General features: G+C 40.3%; 1 protein-coding gene and 1 long non-coding RNA gene across 18 annotated transcripts in view; one reads left to right on the forward strand and one right to left on the reverse strand.

Annotated features, from left to right (window-relative positions):
- Positions 1-23,096, forward strand: part of BAZ2B (bromodomain adjacent to zinc finger domain 2B) — a 260,648-nt gene that overhangs the window by 145,517 nt on the left and 92,035 nt on the right. For 15 of the 17 annotated variants that reach the window (XM_077319933.1, XM_077319942.1, XM_077319936.1 and 12 more), the window contains one exon: positions 14,896-15,084. The exons of the other annotated variants lie outside the window; for them this stretch is intronic. In XM_077319933.1, coding sequence (XP_077176048.1) covers positions 14,896-15,084 — 189 coding nt within the window. The remainder of the gene's footprint in view (positions 1-14,895; positions 15,085-23,096) is intronic. 17 annotated transcript variants of the gene reach the window in all.
- Positions 3,720-13,247, reverse strand: LOC143828645 (uncharacterized). Its single transcript, XR_013227787.1, has 4 exons — positions 12,665-13,247; positions 11,880-12,049; positions 9,681-9,731; positions 3,720-6,079 (listed from the first exon to the last, which is right to left on the reverse strand). It is a non-coding gene; the product is annotated as an uncharacterized LOC143828645 (long non-coding RNA).

Genomic DNA, 23,096 nt, shown 5'->3' on the forward strand with positions numbered 1-23,096 from the left:
AGGTAAATGCTGCATCATGTGTACTGACTGACTGTACATTGCAACTGACTTTTGATTAATGAACTCATTAACACTAACCAGGGTTAAATGCTAAACCATTTTAAGCAATTTAAAATACTAATTTCAGTTCCTGATATTAACAAATTGACCTGGATAGGTGTTTACCATGATCAAGGTCAGCAGAGGAAATTTGTACATCAAGGTGGTGGGATGTATGTGATCCCTTGCAGCTTCCTCCCGATCCTTTAAGTAGTAGCTATGCTGAACAAATTTAGAGTCCAGTGGCACCTTTAAGACCAACACATTTTTATTCAAGATATATGAGCTTTTGTATGCATGCACACTTCCTCAGATACAATGTCATACAATGTCATGGAATGGAAGTAATCAGTTCAAACTTAGAAGTAGAGTGTGAGAATGAATTAACATACAGCAGAATGAAAATGGTTAACAGGTCCTAGAGATAATTAGGAAAAAACATCAATTTGGATTTGTTTGTATTCACTTGAAATTGAATTGCACAGGAAACATTTGGCTACAATAAAAATATAATGTCTACATCTTTAACCGCTCCTGCGGAGCGGATTAAATAAAAGGGTAAGGGCTCCTGGGGAGGAGTTAGGGTGGGACCTGTCCGGGATAAAAACTCGGAGGGGCCTAATCAGGAGCCGCAAAGCCTACCCACCAAACACCCCTCCAATGACCCCGCTGGCTGCCGCTTCCCACCCTCTAAACACCCCCTTCATCCATTCCCATGCATCGCCGACCCGCAACCCCACTCCCACCCTCTGTTTGCTGCGCCCGACCGCCCCCTCACCCCTACTTACCTGTCCAGTTGCCTACCCCTTTTCCGCATGTCCCGGCCATGCCATGACACGGCCACGGACAGACTGTGTGACTTGCCCGGCCACCGCCCCTCGCTCACACTGAACCACGCATGCGCGGAGCTCCTCGCATGCCTGGTTCCTGTCCCCCATGCCCGCCCCCTGCTCCGCCCCGCGGTGCATGCCTGGTCCCGTCCCCATCACCCCGTCCCCACCCACCCCCACCCACCCCCGCGCTGCCTCTGAGCGGCCTGAGCCGCCGAAAGACGCGACAATTGCCCCAGGACTCTCCGGAACCACCGGACGCCGTGCCCGCCAATGCTCTCAGGTACGAGCCGCCACGGGGTGGCAGGCCAGCAAGCGCACACTGGCCAGCTTCTGCTGCGGGGGCACCCACGCCCAGCCGGAGAGCCAGCCGAACCCCCACGCTACACCAGCTAGCGCCCGCTATATTCACAGCACAGTGGGCTTAATTTCTAGTTAAAAGAATAATGGGAATATAAATAGTCAATTGCTGACAGCAGTTAGCTGAGATCTTGCCCTTTTGCCCTCTGCCTGTCCTCTCAAGCATGGAAGCATCTACTGGTATCATCTACTTTGGAGCATTTGACTGCCTCTGTTTGTGGATGTTGAGGGGGGAAAAAAGCTACATTGCATTATACTAGTCATAGTTACATTATAATCTACTTGTTCAAATCAATTGTTCCAATTAAGAGATAAATTAAAATACTGAGGACATTAAGCTTTCCTGAGCATTTGTTAAGAATGCAGGTTAGCATATATAGTGAGTTAAGAAACCAGAGTCCCTGTTGAGTCCTGAGGATTCCATTGTTCTGACTGTTGTAATAACTTGCATTTCAGCAATTTCCCTTTCCATTCTGTTATTGAAGTTCCTTTGTATTAAAACAGCTACTTTGAAGGCATCTACTGAATATCTTGGAAGGCAGACGTGTTCTCCCAAAGTTTTATCAGACTTGTGGTTCCTGATGTCAGATTTGTGTCAATTTATACTTTGGTGCAGAGTTTATCCTGTTTGTCCTATGTACAGAACAGAAGGGCATAGTAGCTGTGCTGAGCCAAGGAGTCCTTATATATAAAATGTTGTGTGTATTAGGTTGCGATCTACATTCTATGTTTTGCTATCAGCAGTTCTCCCTCGGAGTCAGGAGGACATCTTGATTGGGTGATTCCCACCACTCTCAGGGAGGCAGGACTAAAATTCTTCCTCTCTCCTTGGTGGGCATCACCAATCCTTCAGTTATGAGGCTAGATCCAGTACAAAATTTTCTCTTGCAACAGAGTTCTTGTACAAGTGGAAACACAAGAAAAAGACAGTAGCAGCCACTTGCACTAAGTCAAACCAGTTGTATCTCCTTGGATTTCCACCTGGGCAAGATTTTGTGCAACTAATCTCAGAAGTTCAAGAAGTAAACCTAGCAGCTTCATTCTCAAAATGTCTTCCCAAGGTCCAATATGGACATAAGAATAAACTAGGACAGCAGCAGATGTTGCACAAAATTTTGTGCAAACTTTTCCCACAAGTAATACTATGCTAAGTAGATTTCTTTTTCCTTCTTTGCTTTGCTGGATCCACCAATGGCCAAAAAAGTGAAAGGCTTTAAACACCTTCTTGTATTCATTATTATTATTACAAAATATAAAATTGGCTGGGACGTATGTGATATACTCACATACCTGTAATGCATTCTGAATAGCACTTTCATTCCTTTGTCACACCGCATAATGTGGCAGTGAATGTTCACAGATATTCAGTTATGTTTCTGAACAATAGCTAAATATTAGCTTCATTGCTGCAACCCTGCAGCTACACGCATGCAATTGCTTTTTTTTTACTCTGCATGGTTCAATAAAATCTAGGAAACATTACATTTACAGGATATTGCAATACCAAGATGAAAAGTAATGTCATCCTTTCCCTTGCTTTTCAACTTCCAATTCTATTCTTCACACGGCCTTGGAGAAATATATGATAATCTGTTCTTTTACCAGTCTCCCAGTACTATGTGCCAAAAAAGAAAAAAAAAGGGGGGGGAAGGAAATTCTATTTATATGCTTGACCATTTATCTTTTACCGTATTAGCAATATTGTTTCCAGTGATATAAAGTCGAAAACACCTTCCTCTCAGTTTGCAATTAGAGAGGTTTGGGTTTCCTTCAGTTCAATATAATTATTTTCTTTGCAGTAATCAATAGTCTATTAAGTAGGCTTGTAAAAACTTTAGTACTTCTGCTGCACAACTCCCAAGACACAAACCGGGCCCAGCCTGGAGCCCTAGGTGTTGTGCCAGAGAGATTGTATTACAGATAATATGTTATTTATGGGTACTCTGAAATCAGCTATAACTATATAGAGTGACGGGAGGGGGGGTGACCCCTCTTCCAAGTGTATGTAATTTGAGTACAGTAATTATGTTTCATACTTTTTCTACATTTTTTAAAATCATTACACGCCTGAATCACAAGCCACTTGCTCCTGAGCAGTCCGTATTCCCATGCACTCAGGTGGAACGTCCCCGAGAGCTTTTTCAGAGGATATGTTATTAGCAGTGATTACAGAAGTACATCTGAATCTCTTCTGCGTATGGAGCCTCTAAAGTGCTGACACACAAATTTCACCCAGAGTCAAACTGATGTACTGAAGTGAACCCTAGTACAAGCCCTTGCTTAATGACTGAACAACTGAATCAGTCCCAGGACTCTCTGGAATAAGCAATTTGTGGATTCTAGCCTAGGGCTCTAGAGGTAATATTTTAGTGTTGAGTTGTGTATTTTAGTTAATATATATTTTAAAAAAATATGCACTCTGTGTTGCACATCACATGCTTTGATTTAAACTCCCTCACATGCTTCCTGAGCTTAGGTACGCTGTTTGGGAAATAAGCTAAATGGATCAGAGTATTGGCCCCATAGAAGTCCCTTGGCTGGACACCTTCACTCTCCCTCAATATTGTACATACACAAAGATGTCTTTAAATGAAGAGGGCTGTATTTTGTGCTTAGAATTATTGCGTGGGACTCAAACCCAAAAATTAGTTAAATTGCAGGATTAAGTTACAGGATTTGTTTGTTTATTATATTTATATACACTGCCCTCTAACTAAAGTTACAGGATTTAGTTTCTAATATCCAACGTTATATTTACCCATTAGTGCGTTCTAACCAAAGTTTGAAAAGAATCAGGTGCACATATTTTTTGGAACTATTATGAATATGAAGGAAAAAATAATAACAATAGACTTCATCACAATGTATGCCTAGATTTTATAATAAACCAGCTACACATTGTTTTGGTACAAGTAGTGTGTTTAAATAACCGTCATTTTTCATTTTTTGAAAGAACGTAACCTTTTAATATTGCATTGAGTTGCCACCAGCATTAAAGCAAGAGATCTTTATTTGCTGATGATTAGGCTCATCTGCCTCATCTTCATTGTTGGGAGACATGTTGCAACAGGCCTGTCAAAGTTTGAGCGGGTTCTAAGATTCCGGGGCAAGGGAGAGTTTGGGGATGGGATTGTTGCCATTGTTTTGTATGCTCGGTATTTTAATGGTTGGGGATTTTATGCTTTTACTGTGGGGATATCTTATTGTAACCCGCCACCAGCCAGCTGTCTGGGAGTGGTGGGTAATAATTTACATAATAATAATAATATACTTTTTTAACATAGAAAGGAAAGCATGCATACTTTCAAGTGTTGTTGCTATGCCCATCTCAGATCCATGTAAAGCTTTCAGTCATACCCCAGTGAAAGTTACCCCAGTGAAAGATACCACTTTCCCCTCCTTTATGCAGTTGTGAAAATTGTTGTTTGCACCCTCAACTAAAGGTATTGCCCGCATATCTCCAGTATTTTACACATCGGAGTAAAAATCTAGCTGATCATTCTTCTGTTTCTTTCGCTTTGCAAAGGATTTTGTTCACCAATGTTTTATGTTTAAGGCATTAGTTAAGTATTTATCCCTTTTAGTTCTTTTGAAAAGGCTTATTATAGTGCAGCACAAAATTCATTAATATTAATAAAGGCATTTGCCTTTATCATTCCTTGTTACTAAGACACCAGCACTGTCGAAATGGATGCTGGCCTTTTGGGTAATACTTTCAATCATTTATCTATGTACTGGCTAGTAGAATTTCAAAAGCTCTGCTGAAAAATATTCAACCTATTATAATGTAAGTCAAGAGTCTTAAGCAATGTAGTTTTGTATTAAATTTCATTATGCAAAACATGCATACAGAAAGCTGGCACCTTTAAACGGGAATGAAAACTAAAACGGAAAAGTGAAAGGAAATACAAATATTCATCTCTAGCCAGAATATTAATGTATTGGGAAACAAAAAAGATAATGAGTCAAAGGAGAGACTTGGTGTTATTCAGCATATGACTTGCTTTCAGGAAAAAAATCCAAACATACTCCTTTTTGAACATGTTTTCTTAAGCACATATTTTAAAATTAATATCTTTTGTTTCCTAGGTGCATTAGAATCGTGTGTGTATTTTGCATAAAAGTATTTTCAAGAGCCAGATTGCTAATGTAATACAGAATTATTTTATGAGTCTTTTTCAATGGAATGAAATAGGATTCAATATTCTTACTTAACGTTACTGTTAGAATTGAATTTTTTTCCCAGCTCTCGTTTGCATGGTCATGAAAAACACCCTTTTAAATGTATTTCAGGCTTGGATTTCAAATAGACTTAAAAAATTATGTTTAAATGCGGGAGACATTAAATCTAAGGCTGATTTAATGCACCTTAGCTTGCTGGGTCAGTTTGGAAAGTTGAATTAACTTAAAGCAGTTGACTTGCTTTGCTTACACTGAAAATAAGTGAGAATAATTCTTGGTGTCACTCAAGGGTAGACCAGCCATTTAACTTCCAGGGAAATTTCCGAGTGGGCCATTGCCCTAGAGGGACACCGGTGGCCAGGAGCAAGTAAAGCCAAGCCCCAGCAACTCTGCTCAAACCCCAGGGGCCACTTGGGTGAGACCCCTCATCAGCCGTTGCGGTTTCTTGTCACTTCATCAATTTCACCGCTTCCAGTTTGACAGATGCTGCAGTGGGTGAGCTGATGCTCATTGTCAGCCCACTGAGCTGAGTAGCACTGCAGTGTTGGTTTGTAGCACATCAGGGATGCTCAGATTGATTTGCTCTAGGGCCATTTTCACTTCCCAGTCGTGTCTCCTAGTGGTATCGCTTGAGGTTAGGTATGTATGTGTCAGCGACCCAAGTAAAACTAAAAGAGAGACAGAAATACATGAAAACAAGTACCATATTCTACTAATGTGATGTACTAAATCAGTCACAAGAGTTGATATTTATGAAATGTTGTTTTAAACTGATCCATGGTCTTTGTCTTTACAGAACAGAAGTTCTGCTGAAAGTGACAAACTATGCAGAAAAACCGCATGTCATTATGTAAGGTTGCCAGCTCCAGTTTGAAAAATACCTGGAGATTTTGGGGGTGGAGTATAAAGAGGGTGGGGTTTGGAGAGGGAAGGGACTTCAGAGGAACATAATGCCAGCAGCCGGCTCAAGGTTGACTCAGACTTCCATCCTTCCGAGGTCAGTAAAATGAGTACCCAGCTTGCTGGGGGGGTAAAACGGTAATGACTGGGGAAGGCACTGGCAAACCACCCCGTATTGAGTCTGCCATGAAAACGCTAGAGGGCGTCACCCCAAGGATCAGACATGACCCGGTGCTTGCACAGGGGATACCATTACCTTTACCTTTAACTTCAAGTTATACATAATTCTGCAACCGTTTGAAAACAGTATAATGAACTTAAAGGCAATATGAATTCCGTAAACTGCCAGAAATTCGTGCTATAATTATGATTTGTGCTACAGCAGGCTACGGTGTATGGCAAGCCCAGTGTTAAGACGGCAAAAAGCAACTTTCCATATTCCTAATACACAGAAGGCAAAATGCATTCATAAGCAAAAAATAAATGGCAAATTATCAATCCTTGATCGGAGATAAATTTGTCTTTCCCCCTCTACACAGCAAATGCAAGAAAGGGAAATATTTTTTAAAAACATTTCAATGCCATGACCTCTTCCCGTTTAAGCTGCATAGTGCGGTGGACGAGGGTAGTCGTAGCAGCAGCATTCTCTGCACATCACACAAGTGTGATAAAAGAGTTTTCTGCTAAAGTAAATTCTTTTCACATAGCCAAGCAAGTGGGACAACTGCTCCTAACTAGACTAAGTAGCAAAACTGAATGGATTTTGCATTCCATAGCATCATGGAGGGGAGAGGGATCTAATGTAAACAGAGATTCTGTTTATGAGGTAGGTAAAATATACAAGTCATAGGGGCACCTGAGATAACTGAGATAACTACAACTAAAACCATGAAGAGAAAAAGGTTAAACCCCCTTCCTCATCATCAGAACCTCTATCTGAATGGGAGACTCCATGGCTACCCTTCATTGAGTCTGGAGTGTCATCATGATAGGGATGCCAGCCTCCAGGTGATGGCTGGAGATTTTCTGATTTCCAATAACAGAAATCAGTTCATCTGGAGGAAACAGCCACTTTGGAAAGTGGATTGTATGGCATTATGTTCCTCTGAAGTCCCGTCCCTCTCCAAACCCCACCCTCTTCACACTCCACCCCCAAAATCTCCAAGTATTTTTCAAACGGGAGCTGGCAACCCAACATAATGACATCTGGTTTTTCTGCATAGTTTGTCACTTTCAGCATGAATTCTGTTGTGTAAAGACAACGTGTATCAGAAAATATTGGGGCTTCAATTCCTAGATCATCTGTCATCATGATCCCATATTTAGGTTTTCTTGAAAGGTATAATCTAGTCTCTTGAAACAGAGTTAAAATATTTACTTTATTAAGGAATGAAATGGAATACACCCTCCCCCCAAAAAAAATCCTTGAATGATTAATTGCTTGTTTTTAATACTGATGATTTGTTTTATCAGTTTTAGGATTTCATAGTATTTTGACTCATCTTGTACAGCTATCTGAGAAGGTGGCATATGAATTCCCTAAATTCGATTCCGCACTCCCCCACATGCAGCCATCTGGGTGACCTTGGGCTCGCTACGGCACTCATAAAACTGTTCTGACCGAGCAGTGGTATCAGGGCTCTCTCAGCCTTACCCACCTCACAGGGTGTCTGTTGTGGGGAGAGGAAAGGGAAGGCGACTGTAAGCCGCTTTGAGCCTCCTTCGGGTAGAGAAAAGCAGCATATAAGAGCCAACTCTCCTTCTTCTAAATAAAGAAGAAATTATTTAATGGGCCTTGGGAGCTCCATACGTACATTGTATCTGATTTGGTTTTGAGAGCATAAATTTGGACCCATTAAGTCCTAAATAGCTTTTTTTTGAGGGACTGAATCCTTTCATGGACTTATTGGGACAGTTCAGAACTCCTTTTAGAGGTAGTTCAAAAGGTTTTGCTTTTACAAACAGCTGCAGAATGCATTTAGATATTCATCAAGTATTCCTTGAAATGTTCGCTCACAGGAATTTTAAGTAAAACCATGCGGAGTGACAGGATGCAAGTAGAATTTGGGAATGTCACAGAGTATGATACCCTTGAATCTTTGCTGCCCTAGTTTCCCTCTTCTCTTGGCCTCTCCTCTGTGGCCCAAGAAAAGGGATATCACAATGGGAACATCTGATTAGCTACTGTGTACAAGAAAATGGTCCACTGATTTGGTCCAGTATTTTATGGAACAAAATTTATTGTCCATTGGATGAGTTTGAGTCTGATTGGCTATTTTGGCAATGAATTATCATATGGCTGTATTTGGATGTGTGACATAGTTTACTAATTTAACAGAATTAATTTTTGCTTTATATTCTCACTATCATGATGGAAATTCATAGTCTGAGGAAGAGTGCTTGCACTCAAAAGCTTTAATAAATCTTTGTTGGTCTTAAAGGTGCTACTGGACTCTGATTTTATTGTTCCTGAGTATTGTTCATGAAGCCAAAAGCTTCAGTGTCACCCTTTTCCGGAGTAAAATCTAATTTTTGCTTAAGTTTATTTTAGCAGCTGTGGATACATGGGTTTTATTTCTGATTCATCATAACTGTGCAGAATGATCAGCAGTCCTTACTCCCTGTTAAGTGGACTGATGACTGGTGCTTCAAACTGATTATATCTGGACAGGCTGGATGCCATCTAGAACCTCATGCATCTAAATACTTTAAACTATTTTGTAAGATAAACAAGGTAATTATTGGAAGGCTCAGATTTTATTGTTGTTAGTTCCTAAGATAATAGGAATGGTAGTACATCTAGTCTTTTATGCACTGGGTACACCAGGCCAAATGTTCCCCTGTGTCGGTGCAGGAAGAGGTGGGGCAACCTGCCATGTCTAAAACTCCAGCCTACAGACCAGCATGAAACCTCCAGTGCATAAACGGTCTAACACAGGATTTCAAGAGATCTTTCCAAGTGCCACTATGGCCGTTTATGCACTGGGAACGTCACTGCCCCACCTCCTGTGCAGGAGCACATATTGGGGGCAGATAAGGTGCACCAGGCCAAATGCTCCCCCATGTGGGTGCAGAAAGAGGTGGGGCAGCCTGCCACGACTAAAACTCCAGCCTGCAGCCAGGCATGAAACCTCCAGTGCGTAAACGGTCTTTGTAAGAGCTTTAATGGAGGATGCCACGTCTTCCATTGGAGACCTGATTACTTTCTGCTGTCCAGCTCAGTGCTGATTATAAAGAAATGTAAATATACATATCAATCTAATGAACACAGTGGAAGACTTAAAGAGTGAGAAACTTAACCCATGAGTTCATTCAGTGTAATGCTAAGTCACACCTATTAATATCCAGTCATGCAAAAAAGTTACTAACCCATCTGCCCATAAAGATCTGGTTGTTAATTATTGCTAGTTGATCTGCAGCCTGAATGAAAAACAAAAAGAATGATTTCTTGCTATTTACATGAGACTTTTTACCTGCTTCGTACCTCTCTAGACCTCTTTTGTTACAGTACTGGTGGCCGTTTACACGGAACTTTGGATGCTATACTTCTCCCAAACTACTTTTCTTTCTCCAAAATGATACTTCTGCATCCCTTAGATACGGGCTGCTGCTGTCCTGACAAGGTGGCTTGGGGGGGTATCAAAACTAATCCAGATGCAAATTACTTAGGTGCCTTCTAGATGCACTAAAACAAAATCTGGCAGACCAATTAAAAAAAACAACACTTTCATCCAGTGTTTTTTTTTTTAATTACAACATAAACAAAAAATAAAAAAAGAAAATGAAAGAAAAACTTATAAATGGAATAAAATTAAAAATATAAGAGGCTTCCAATCTTATCCAGGATGATTTCGGATCCATTTGTTACCCGGTATGCCAGGGATTCCTAAACAGGGGTCCATGGGAGCTCCAGAGGGGGGTCTGCAGCCTTTCACCTCTTACTTTGATTTGGCCAAAGCTCAGGAACTGGTTGCCCCAACCCAAAGGTCTTGGTGGTTAGGTCATGGGTGTAAAAATCAATGGTGGGAGTTGGATGGGTGGTCCGGCTGCCTTCTCAGCTCCTGCCGTCTTCTCTAGCCAACATGAGGCAGAGCTTCTGTAGTAGAAGTAAAGGCATGGGGAGAGAATAAAAGGAGGGTGAAAGGTGCAAGTGGTGATGTCACTTCTGGGGTGTGTGGGGTCCTTAAACCCTGAACTTTTATTTCAGGCGCCCCTACACAGTCAAAAGGTTGAAAAAGGCTGTGTTATACTATGCTAATACATTTTTAAAAAATCTAAATCACTCCTTTTTATATATTTTTGATTTTTCTCCATAGTCTTCAAAGCCACAAACTACTATTTCAATTTTGTTTACATCACATAGAAAGTCCATAAAAGGTTTCCAACTTAGAGCCAGTTTGGTGTAGTGGTTAGGAATGCGGACTTCTAATCTGGCATGCCTGGTTCGATTCCCACATGCAGCCATCTGGATTACCTTGGACTCACCACGGCACTCATAAAACTGTTCTGACCAAGCAGCGATATCAGGGCTCTCTCAGCCTCACCCACCTCACAGTGTGTCTGTTGTGGGGAGAGGAAAGGGAAGGCGACTATAAACCGCTTTGAGCCTCCTTCAGGTAGAGAAAAGCGGCATATAAGAACCAACTCTTCTTCTTCTTCTTCTCCTCCTCCTCTAAAAATACTGCAGTTTTCCTTAATTAAGAGTTTAGCCATTTCAGTCAATTCGACCATCTTTAGCCACCATTCTTCAATCAATATTGAGTTTTCTATTTTTTAAAATACAAAATGGAATTCCATGCCCCCCCCTTTTTTCTCCTTTAAACCCAAAAGAATTGTCTCTGGTTTCATTTGTATCTTAATGTTTAAAATCCTCTTAATTAAGGCATGTAATTATACCCAATTTTTCTCCCTTGTACATGTCTTCCAAAATTGAAAAATATCTCTTTGTGTTGTTCACATTTCCAACAAGGCAACTTTTTATACATTTTTATAATCTTTTGAGTGACAAGTATTGATACATCATTTTATAAAAATTATATCCTTAATATTAGAGTTTATTGTAAAATTGTGACACTTCAGCCATATATTTTCCATTAACATATTTCAATTTTTTGCCCATTTTTACCATGCTGATTCACTGATTCTTCTTCTGTCTCAAATTTCAACATTTTATACATATTAGCAATAACATGCTCATCATTTGTACATAATTGTATTTCAAAAACAGTCTTAGCCTGATCAAGTCTATGCACTTTTATCTGCCTTATAAACCTTTCTAATGTACATAAGAGAACCATTGACAGGAATGTCCTTCAGCCATCAAGTTTTCATCCAGCTAGTTTTCGTTTTACAATCCCCCTGTGAAAAATCCAATGTATATCACCATATGTCAATTATTTATTTTTAGAAATCATTTCTCTGCCATGAAAACTTCTTGTGTAGAACTCCATACAAGCATTTTCATACAATCTGAGTTTATATTTATTACAATATTTGTAGATGCACACAGAAAGGTCTGTAAAATTCCAAAGTCCCAGAGAGAAATACCTCCTGTGACAAATATTATACCTTGCTCAAGTTCCTCTGCTATGAGTGACTGAATGGGTTTTCCTCGATGACTGCTTGTGTTTTTAAAGGAAATGGAGTTTCAACTGATGGCACTTAAATGACTTCCCAGTCTCTGCTACAGACAATTCCAACAGTAACGACTATTTTCAAGAATGGTTGTCATGATTGTTCTATGAGCAAAGGGTGAAATGATCCAATTAGTACCACCTTGTGACAAATTATAAACATCACAAGCATTACACCACAGCATATTTAAACAGCCAAAATGGGGAAGGAATTTGCTTACTTGAGAAGATGCACATTTAAATGGCATGCATTAAAATGGAATGGCAAAGCCCTTGCTTTTTTTTTTTTTTTTACTGAGTTTGTATTGTGCTTTTAATTTGCTATAGTTTTAAATGCTTAACTTTTGTTGTAAACCTCTCTGAGGCCGCTTGCTGGGAAGGGCAGTCTAGAAAGTAAAGTATAAATAAACCACAGTATGTACTGGAATACTGGTAACAACCAGATGAAAACTATACATAGTTTCTGCCTTAATGCAACGTTTAGTTGAAAGGAATCTGAACATTATTTATAAATAACAAGGGACTTATGAAACAATAAATTCAATACAAGTGGGAACCCACAAAGACTTGCAGGAGGCATTTTATTTCCTGCTCCCCTACTATTTTCTCTTCCCAGAAAGTCTAGGGTTGCCAGATCAAGGTTGGCTAATCTCTGGAGATTTTGGGGATGAATCTTGGAAGGACAGGGACCTCAGTGGTGTACAATGCCATACAGCCCACCTGCCAAAGTCGCCATTTTCTCCAGGTTGAAATGATCCTTGCCATCTGGAAAGCAGGTGCACTTCTTGGTAAACTCCAGCCCCCACCTGGAGGTTGGCAATCATAGTTCCCCAGGAAGAAATGACTCCTCAAATATAGACATTGCCTAGCCTTTTTCTCTTCTCTTAGCAACTCCCACATCCTCTCCCTGCCTTATTCTCTCCTTCTTAGCCATCTTTTATCTGCCTCCCATCTTCAGATATATTTAGTTTTTATCTACTTTATTTATACCCACCTTTCACCACAGTAGCATACAATTTTCTCTTTTCCTCCTTTTTATCTATACAACAACCTTGTGAAGTATGCTATACTGAAAGCATGTTCAAAATCACCCACCCCTTTTTCCACGTTCCCTTTTTCACCATGGGAGCTAATGGGGCCTGTCCAGCTGCCGGCCATGTGGACATGGAAGAGGGCCAGAGGAGACAAAAAATACTCCACTCAACTCTGTGGCACTGCAGGGACAAATAGGACAATTATTTTTAGCAGGGAGGTGGGATTTCTACAACCCCCCTGGCACCCCTACCCCCCTGGTGTGGCGGAACATTTCTGCCCTGGCTGCATCCGTTGGGACACAGAAATCCAGGGCGAGCCAGGTCCTTCACTGTAAAAGGACCCCTGTGGGGACACATAGAGCAGCAGAGCATTCAGCTTCCCAGTTAGCTTACACAGCAAGATAGGGAGCTGAACATGGGTCTCATAGACCATAACTATAACTAGTATAACATACTGGCTTTCATAGGGTGGCTGCTGTTGAACAGTAGCAAGAAGACACACATACTTGAGTCATGCAAGTCAGATGCTGTCTAGACACCTAGAGGTTGCTGCCAGGCCTAGGGTTGCCAATTTCCAGGTGGGAAATCTCCCAGAATTACGATTGATCTTCAGACCTCTATTCCACTGCAGAAAATGTCTGCTTTGCGGGGTAGACCTTGTGGTATTCTACTATGCTGAGCCATTTCAAACCCTTCCCTTCGCAGACTTCATCACAAAATATCCTGGAATTTCTCAACCTGGATATGGTAACTCTAATCAGTCCTGGAAAGGGCTCACCCCTTCCTCCTACCTTTCTTGACACAGCCAAGCTTGGAATGCTGCGATTGCCTAGCAGCAGCCACTGACATAATGTGTTGCTTAAAGTTACAGGCACTCCTTTTATCATTTTCAGATTTTTAAGTAACCCAGTGTATGTTTTCCCCCCAATTCCACATTTTTCTGTAAACGTTGATTTGCAGAAAGAACTTTGCTTATTCACAGCTTCAATCACTGGATTTAAGTATCCAAAGATATCCGGACCTTGCTATTAGAATATAAGATTATATTAGATTATATTAGATATTAGAATTATCATCATTCATATGATACGAAACTCGAGTTAATCCAGTTCTTTTAAAATTCCCCTAATAACTTTAAATTTATTTACTCAGTGCTTCACAATAAGAACTTAATGAATAAGTCTAAAAGTACAAGTTAAACCTCAACTAATTTTTCTGTATCAAACTGAAAAAAGGCAAATCTAGGGCCCTTTTCAGGTTTGTAGAAAGATCAGTCTCGCTTGTTCACAGCTCCAGTCACTGGATTTAAGTATCCAAATATATCCAGACCTTGCTATTAGAATACAAGATATTATGTACACATTTATATTAAAATCCTTTTACTCTCCTGTATATTAAATGTTTTTATTGTGATACCAAAACAGTAGATGTGAGAACAGCTGATACATTAATAGCAAATCTGTAGAAGACAAATACCCCTTTGCCAGTTTATATCCATGTGCTGAAATCTGATTCACTATAGATGTATTTTCTCTTAGTAATAGACATCATTCTTTGATTTGTCCCATTGAAGACAAACAAGAGATTTGTGTGTAAGCTAATGGGAGAAGAAATCTGCTGTTGATTTCTAAATAGCATTGAAAGCACCTGTGGTTAATATTGCACAGATGTATAATAAAAAATTACAGCACCTCTACAGTATCAAAATTATGATGTTGATATTAGTTCAAGACAGTTGAGCTTGCTAATGTATTTGGATAAGCTCAGGTAATAAATGTAAAAAGAAGGACATAACATTGTTCTTCTCGTTTGAAAAACAAAATTTTATACGGTATATTTACATTGCAGGGCAGAACATTATATGATGAGCATGTGTTCTTTACAGCTCCTTTTCACGTGTTGTTTTTTCCCCTTCAGGACATTTATTCAGAACAGCTGGGGATCAACCGTGTAACCTGTCCACAGTGTCGAGTGCCTTCCCAATGGTCAGCCACCCAGTCTTTGGTCTATACACAGCCAGCTCAGGGCATACAGAGTTTGGTGGCTTGGGGACACTTGGTACACCCACAGCCTTAGCAGCACATCCCCAACTAGCACCTTTTCCAGGTAACCTTGTATGCCAAGATGCAACCATGAATGAAAACAAACAGGTGCTAATTATATAAAATTGAGTGATGAAAAGAAGTCCAGATTTCTTTTTCTGTGGTAACCATAAAATTAGGAAGTAGTCAATATTCACATTCTTCCTGCTTATAATTTATTATTCAAGTGAAAGATAATGGCAGTAGTACAAATAGATTTTTGGAGTGACCAAGTATGGTCTGCCTACAAATCACATATTAGTGACCTGAGAAATGATTCCATCAAGTGTTACTGTTTCCATCCAGCCTCTCAAATTCCCAGTTGTGCTCATTAAGTTTAGCAGAAAATAAGTGATGCTCACTTCCAATAATGGCATGGTAGTAAATGCTTGTTTTTTGCTGATTTATAAAATTTTATTTTATAGTACTTTCATATCTTATCTGAATTAACATAAGAAAGACCCAGAAATGCTGGGTATCTGATGGAGCCTGGCTTGTTTTGTGAGAATCAGGCCAAATGAATGAAACAATTGGAGATTTATGATGAGATTTTATATCTCTTGTTTTCTTTAAAAGCTGCCCAAGTGGAGTATATGGCAGATGGGAGGGGAAGAGGTTTACAGTGGGAAAATAGCATTGAAAAGGGATTAACCCTCTTCCCTTATTGCTGTATTCCCAATTAAGTTTGGTGATCGCCTGCTGCTTTTAAGAGATATGTAAAGAGATGGAAAATATTGTGTCTATTTTAGCCCTATTTCCCATTAACTTCAACTCTCAAGTACATACTTCCAAGTGACAATGACTTCAGCTTAGCTATTGCCACTGTGGTTGTGGTTCTGCATCTCATGGTTAATTAATGGAAACATGATAATTCCTGATTTAAACAAAAGTTTGTAGATGTCATTGTTGCAGAGAGAGGTTTAACAATGTGATGACATAAAGTTAAGAAGCATGAAAGAAACAATAAAAAGGCAAACCTTGTGGAAATCTATTGATTTCTTGGCACATATAGCAATATTTTTCAAAGACAAACCAACATTTTGGGGTAATAAACACACTCAGTTTAAATGCAGCTTGTCCACCAACAGACAGTCAAATTCTATCACACCCTGAAAACAATATACATATGAAACACACCACTGACTGGGGCTCAGATATTTGTGGTTCGATACCATGCCAAAGGCAAATGGATGGAATGTTGTCACCCAGGGATGGTTGTACGTATTTGACAAAGTTATGGCAAAGTGTTTAGAGGACAGCCATATGGTGGAGTATTGTCTAATGCAGTGGTCCCCAACCTTTTTCAGGCTCGGGACTGGGAGGAGAGAGGGAGGCGCGGGTGTCGTGTGCACAGCGAGCGCGCACCGCGGGGGGAGGGAGGCGTGCCTGCTGGTGTAGCTGCGACCATGCCTCCCTCCCCCCGCCATAGCCAGGCCACAGCCTGGTGGTTGGGGAACACCAGTACTGTGTTTGTGCTTAATGTTCCCATATTTCAGTTATAGATAAGAGATTATATTGTTTTCATTTGAACAATAATGAGGTTATGGTCCACTTGTAACTGTCTAAGAATGACTGCAAGTGAATGCAATTATTTAATAACCATAGAAATCTCAGGGGTGAAAATTATTTTCTAGATGTTGACCCTGTAACAGCATTCTGGTTCATTGGTTTTTCTCTGTTATGCCAAATGGATTGTGCGGTTGTACCAATTTTGTCTGTAATAGCCGTTACTGTTGGATCAGGGCTTATTTGTTCGTACAGTTTCTGAGGGTTAATAAGAAATCTTATCTTTCAATCAGAGAGGAGAAATCCTTTTCTATTTAAGAAAACATTTGACTTTGCTTCAGTGACAATTGTAGTTTAGGATTTTCATAGGAGCAGTCCATTCAGCAATTCTAATTTGCTGCAGAGCAATAGGCTTCCATAAAAGCTCCTGACATGCTGTACCTATAGGGTTTTATAAATTATAAGTTCCCGTGCTATTGATCAGTAAATTGATTTATATGTAGATAGTGCAGTTCAGTTGTTCAATTTTATATTCCAATGCTTAATACTGCTGGCCACGATAAATTGGATTAGGTTGCTTTCATGTTGATATAGTATCACCTTGAATATATCTTAGTTAGGGTTATCTCTGTTATCACTGTTATTACTGTTACTCATTCAGTGTGATTACCGAATTATACTGCATTGTTCCATGTTTTCCCATGTTTCATGTAAACCACCCTGAGCCACAGGGAAGGGTGGTATATTAAAATAAGAAATAATAAACACACACACAAACAAACAAATAAATATAATTTGCTACCATGAATAGCAATGAATGTTTAGTCATGACATTTGATTCTTGCATACATATAAGGATTCTAACAGAACAGGCCTAAACAGTGTTTCAACCATCTAAGTACCTTGACTTCAATGGATTTCAGAAGGTGTAACTCTTTTTAGAATTGCCCCGTACATTGTGGTTTGATCCATAGTTCTAAATACTGACAAAACCTGGTTTGTAGGCAAGAAATGAACCACAGTGAGCTAAGTACCTTAGTTAAAACATGAAAGAGAGTGCAAGGTCAAGGACTTTTGAGGCCAGATTTGCCAACTTCAGCTGAAACACTGTTTAGGCCTGTTCTGTTAGAATCCTTATATGTATGCAAGAATCAAATGTCATGACAAATCAGTTTCAGGCGACTCTGCTCTTAACCATCCAGCAACCACTTCCAAACATCTAGCGAATGTTTCTGGGGGGGGGAGTTCGGGGGGCTGTCCATGAGGAGCTATAGCTGGGTGGTCATCCACATATTGGTGACAACCCAGCCCATAACTGCGGACCAGGTGAGCCAGAGGGCACATAAAGATGTTAAATAATGTCGGGGAGAGTACCGTCCCCTGTGGGACCCTGCAAGGGAGTCGATAGGGATGCAATATCTCTTCCCCCACAGCCCTTCTCTGTGTCCAGTTCTAGAGAAAGAGAAAGAAATTAGATGTTGTTTTTTTGTTTTTTGTTTGTTTGTTTGTTGTCTTTTGGGGTTTATGAGTTCCTTGAACTCCCCTGGTTTCTAGAAGGCAGATACCCTTCAGCTCTTACTCCCAATTTTCTGTTCCTAGGAATACCAGTATCATTCTGCCGTCTGTCTGAAGCACTATTTCTCTCACACAGAAGTCCAAGGAAATCCTCACACCTGATTTCCTCTTTTTAACTGGGCAGGAATCTACCTCTCCTTAGATGACTTGAACGTACCTGCACATAGTACAATGGTAGAAACGAGAGATATCCATGTCAGCAAAGGGGAGTGGGGCACAAGGAACTGCTAGATTGAGCCATCTGTTTACTCTCCAAGAGATTATCTACGTGTTCTTTACAGATCAATTTCCTTTTTATTTTATTAATTTTCTGTAACAATATTAACATTTTCATACCATATTTGGCATTTTCTTGCACTCTCTATTTTATATTTATGTTTGCTTGTCTTCCTCTTTCTAGTCAAAACAGAACTCCATGTTGTTGTTGTTGTTGTTGTTGTTGTTGTTATTATTATTATTAAATTTATTACCCGCCACTCTCGGCAAAGCCGGCTTGTAGTGGGTTAGAAAATAAAACAATACAATCCCCTAAAGTTCCTATTTTCTCTTAAAACCAGCAATTAGAATAAACTACCAACACCTGGTGCCAACCAACCCACCCACCTCGCTGGGAAATCAGGGGAGAGGATATGGTGGAGTATTCCTCCTTTGGGGAAGCCCATAGATCTTCTCTTCGCCCTGGCCTCAACTGTAAGCCTGGTAGAAGAGCTCCGTTTTCAGGGCCGTGTGGAAAGCCGGAAGCTCCCAGGGTACAAATTTCTTTATGTAGCAGTCCAGACTATGTTATCTTATCTGCTATAAGCTTTCCCCCCTCCATGTCACCCCTCTGCAGGGTTGAGTGATTGGTCATCTAAAATCTGTTATTAAAAATGCTAATATGAATTAGATGAATTAATTCCATTGCCTTGCCAGAAATCATCAAATACTGATTTCACAGTGGCATGATAATAGCAGACTGTGGTTGGCACTATTTCTGTCTTCATTCACCACTGAAACTGATGTATACATCTTAGTAAGTCCTCCTGTAGAGAGAAAGAAGGTGCTTTAGAGAAAACAAGACTACATACAGATTTTGAATGATATCACTTCTTAAATTTTTTTAAATGAAAAAAAGTGCAATTACACTTAAGATTCTTTAAAGTAGCGATCCCCAACCTGTGGGCTGCGGACCACATGTGGTCCTTCGACTAATTGGAGGTGGGCCCCAAAGGACGCCTTCCCCCCCTCCAGCCCTTTACTTCATCCCCCCCAGCCCTTTACAGCACACTTGTTGTGGCGTATCTGTATCTTATTTTGAAGGGATGTTTAAACATTACCATAGTGATCAGAGAGCGCTAGGGCAGTGGTTGAGAGTAGAGGAGTAAACTACCCCCCCCCCACCGGGCCTTAATAAAAGGCGTTGAGTGGTCCCGGTGAGTGGTCCCCGGCGTTGAGTGGTCCCCGGTGATAAAAAGGTTGGGGACCACTGCTTTAAAGGACCAGTTTCTAAAATGAGAACCTCTTGTTCTCTGTTCCTCAGACTTTCCTGTATAGATTATTCCCCACTGTGTATTTTCTAGTGTTCTGCCCAATCAAGGTGGGTAATAGAAATCCTGTACCTTCCCTCAGAAGTTTATTCCAGAATTTGTACTCCAGGTGGAATAATGAGTACTTCTGAGAAGTTTTTTTTTAAATACACCAGACCTTGTATATTTAAAATCTGTTTTATCACTGCTTATTAACAATAAAAAATTCCTAACGTTTAAAAAAAAAGAATTGTAATGCAGAAGAACCAGCATTTTCCATAGATTAATCTCTTTTACCATCAAAGCATAATTACCTAATCTGTTTCAATTTGTATACATTCTGAACGATATGTAACTTAAGTCAGTTTGATCTGTAGGGTTTTCTGATTCCCATAACAGCGGCTTTCAAGCCTGTGGCTCTCTTTGGACCTTTGAGTGGCATGTATCTAGTCGTCCACATGGACTTTAAGGGGCGGGGACTTCTGCTCTTTCCCCTCTTGCTGCAGCCTGCTAAGCCTGCTGAAATTTTGTTCCTGGGGATCAGGGGGATCTGTAATGGGAAGGGGATTGGTGGCCCCTCTTCTCAAACAGAGGAAGATGTGTGCAACTGAATACAAGCCAGCATAATTCTTCTAAAATATTAACTGATTGGCAATTTTATTAAGGCTCAGCTTTATATAAAAAGAGTTTCTATTAAAGTCAGTGAAGGTTGATAGCTTCAGTTCTCAAAGCCTCTTACTGTGAAATTAGTAACTAGAACCTAAAAATACTTTAACGTGAAATAGCTAATAAAATGAGGCAGTATTTAAAGTCCCCACACACAAGGAGTGCCCTTCATTTTCCAAAATATTTATCAGAATGCTGTCTATAATGAGTGTCTATGAAGTGCACAGACCATACTTCTGATATACTGCAAACATTTCCATTCAAACCATTAATCTGCATGTGCAGTAAAGCTCACCGTGGCCTAAGTCCACAGAACTAACTACAAGAGTGTCATACTGTGTGAATGTTGCTGTGGGCAAAATAGCCCTTGGTGAAAAGATCTTTGGCAGCATTAAGTTTTGGCAATTGTTTAGGGTACAGGGAAGAAAGGATCAGGTTCCTTTTCCATTCACTAAGGAACCCCATCTACTGTCCTGTTCCACCTGTCCTGTTCCACCTATCACAAGGCCCTCAGGCTGAGGCAAGCAAAGACTTGATGAAACACACAAATTAGGCGGAAACTGAGACACAAGACTCCTATTAAATACCCAACCTGGATAGCCCTGGCAAGACTGATCCTGTCGGATTTCAGACGCTAAGCAAGGTTGTCCCTGGTTATCACTTGGAAGAGCGACCTCCAAGGAAATACCAGGGTCGTGATGTGTAGGAAACCAATGACAAATCACCTCTGAGCATCTCTTGCCTGGTTGCCAGACAATCTTAGAGTCTCCTGGCTACATTACACACATGCCACATTATAAATAAATAACCCCTATTAAAATTGCCATCACATATAAATGAAACTTACACTGAGTTAGATCATTGCACGTGATTGAACATGAACCCTTTTGCCTACAGAGCAAATACCAGGTCACCAAACTAACATCACATTCTTCTGTTCTCCCTTTATATTTTCAATCTTCTAACATATGTGTGTCGTCACACAACTAGTGTGGTGTGGTGGTTAGTGTCATGTTTAAAACTAGGGTCCCCTGGGTTAAAATTCTTACCCTAACATTGTGCCTAGTAGGTATCCTTGGACCAATTATTCTCCCTCAGTTTTTTGTCTCACAGAGTTTATGTGAACACAAAATGAATGAGGAAGAATAATCCTTACCTCCATAAACTCCTTGAAGGAAGGGGTGGGATAAAAATGTACCAAATAAATTGTGTTGCCATGAGGATCCTTGCCATGATGACATCATGGATGAAATATAAATTACTGTAAATTTTACAGCAAGGAGAACTTGGCAAAGGATGTTGTTTTGTCAGTAGCTCTGTGTAAATCTGGCTCAAAGAAAACAGATGACTATAAACTGATACACCAAGCAGATTACTGGCAGTCAGTGTTTATGGATTTCTGAAGGTCCATTCTGATGTCATCTTAAAGGCCCATTAGCCAAGAAACTAATCTGTAGGGATAGTGGGACACCAATTTAGTTATTTTCTTGGAAATTTCTGGTGATGGTCATACATAGGACCTCTTTATTGTACACTGCCAGATTTACAGATTGCCAAAGAGGACCAGATACTCACCTCTATTTTCTAAAGATATGAGGTTCCATGGTCTCATTGTAAGATGTTTTGGTACAATTCAGCAAGTGGCAAACTCCCAATCTGGCTGTCCTTTTAAGCCCCCCGTGCCACTTGAAATCCTACCCCCAAAGGCTTAGGATTGCTCACGGACCACAGGCCAGCTCCCGCCCGGCTCTAGCTGTGTGGGACGTGGCATGCACCTTATTTGTTCTGCCAGTACCCACCCCACCTGAGCAATGGCAGCCCAGGTGAGCGTTGTGGCCAGACTTCTTTGCCAAGAAACTCTGGAAATCTTCACTTTCTGATAGTAGATAACAATATAAGTATCAGTCAGGCTGCCTTATGACAAGACTCAGATATTGGATATAAGATATTCATACTCATTCTTGTGGGATCAAAGGAAACTGATGGGGAGATAGTTTTAACAGTTATTGTGTAGACAGAATGAGACCCTGATCTGGTTGCCCAGGATAGCCCAACCTCATCAGATCTCAGATGCTAAGCAGGGTCAGCTCTGGCTAGTATTTGGATGGGAGAACTCCAAGGAATATCAGGGTATTGATGCAGAGGCAGGCCATGGCAAACCACCTCCGAATGTCTCTTGCCTTGAAAACCTCACAAGGTCACCATAAGTCAGCTGTGACTTGATGGCACTTTCCCCCACTAGAAAGAATGGGTTAATAGGAAAGTGCTGGTCACTAGAAATCACTCATAAGACACTTTCATAGATGATGCAAAGAACACCCCTTCATCTGGAGTGCATTGGTAAAGTTGGACATGAAAGTATCCTAGACAGAGCTATACCATTCTTAATGAATTGAATTAATTGGGCTTAGAAGGGTTAACTCTGTTTAGGATTGTATTACCAGTGGTGATTTAATTAGTGTAACCTTTTGGTTCAGTTCATAGATACAGAACAATTAATTGAAGTCTCACTTGTAACTTTAGGCTTATTAATTAATTCTATTGTGAAGCATAGAGTAAATACATTTAAAGTTATTATGGGAATTTAGAATGAATTGGATTCCCTGTCAGATATTGATCCCAGAAACTTATGAATAATGATAAATCTAATGAAATCGGAATCTAAAAAAAACAAGTTTTCAGGCAAGGTACATCAAACCCTGCCTCCGCACACTTCTGCTGTGAAATCTGAATTTTTTAGACCCAGTTTCATTTATGCCTCAGGAATCACATTTGCAGGTTTAAG

The sequence above is a fragment of the Paroedura picta genome, chromosome 2, assembly GCF_049243985.1.
Source record: "Paroedura picta isolate Pp20150507F chromosome 2, Ppicta_v3.0, whole genome shotgun sequence".
Classification (NCBI taxonomy): domain Eukaryota; kingdom Metazoa; phylum Chordata; class Lepidosauria; order Squamata; family Gekkonidae; genus Paroedura; species Paroedura picta.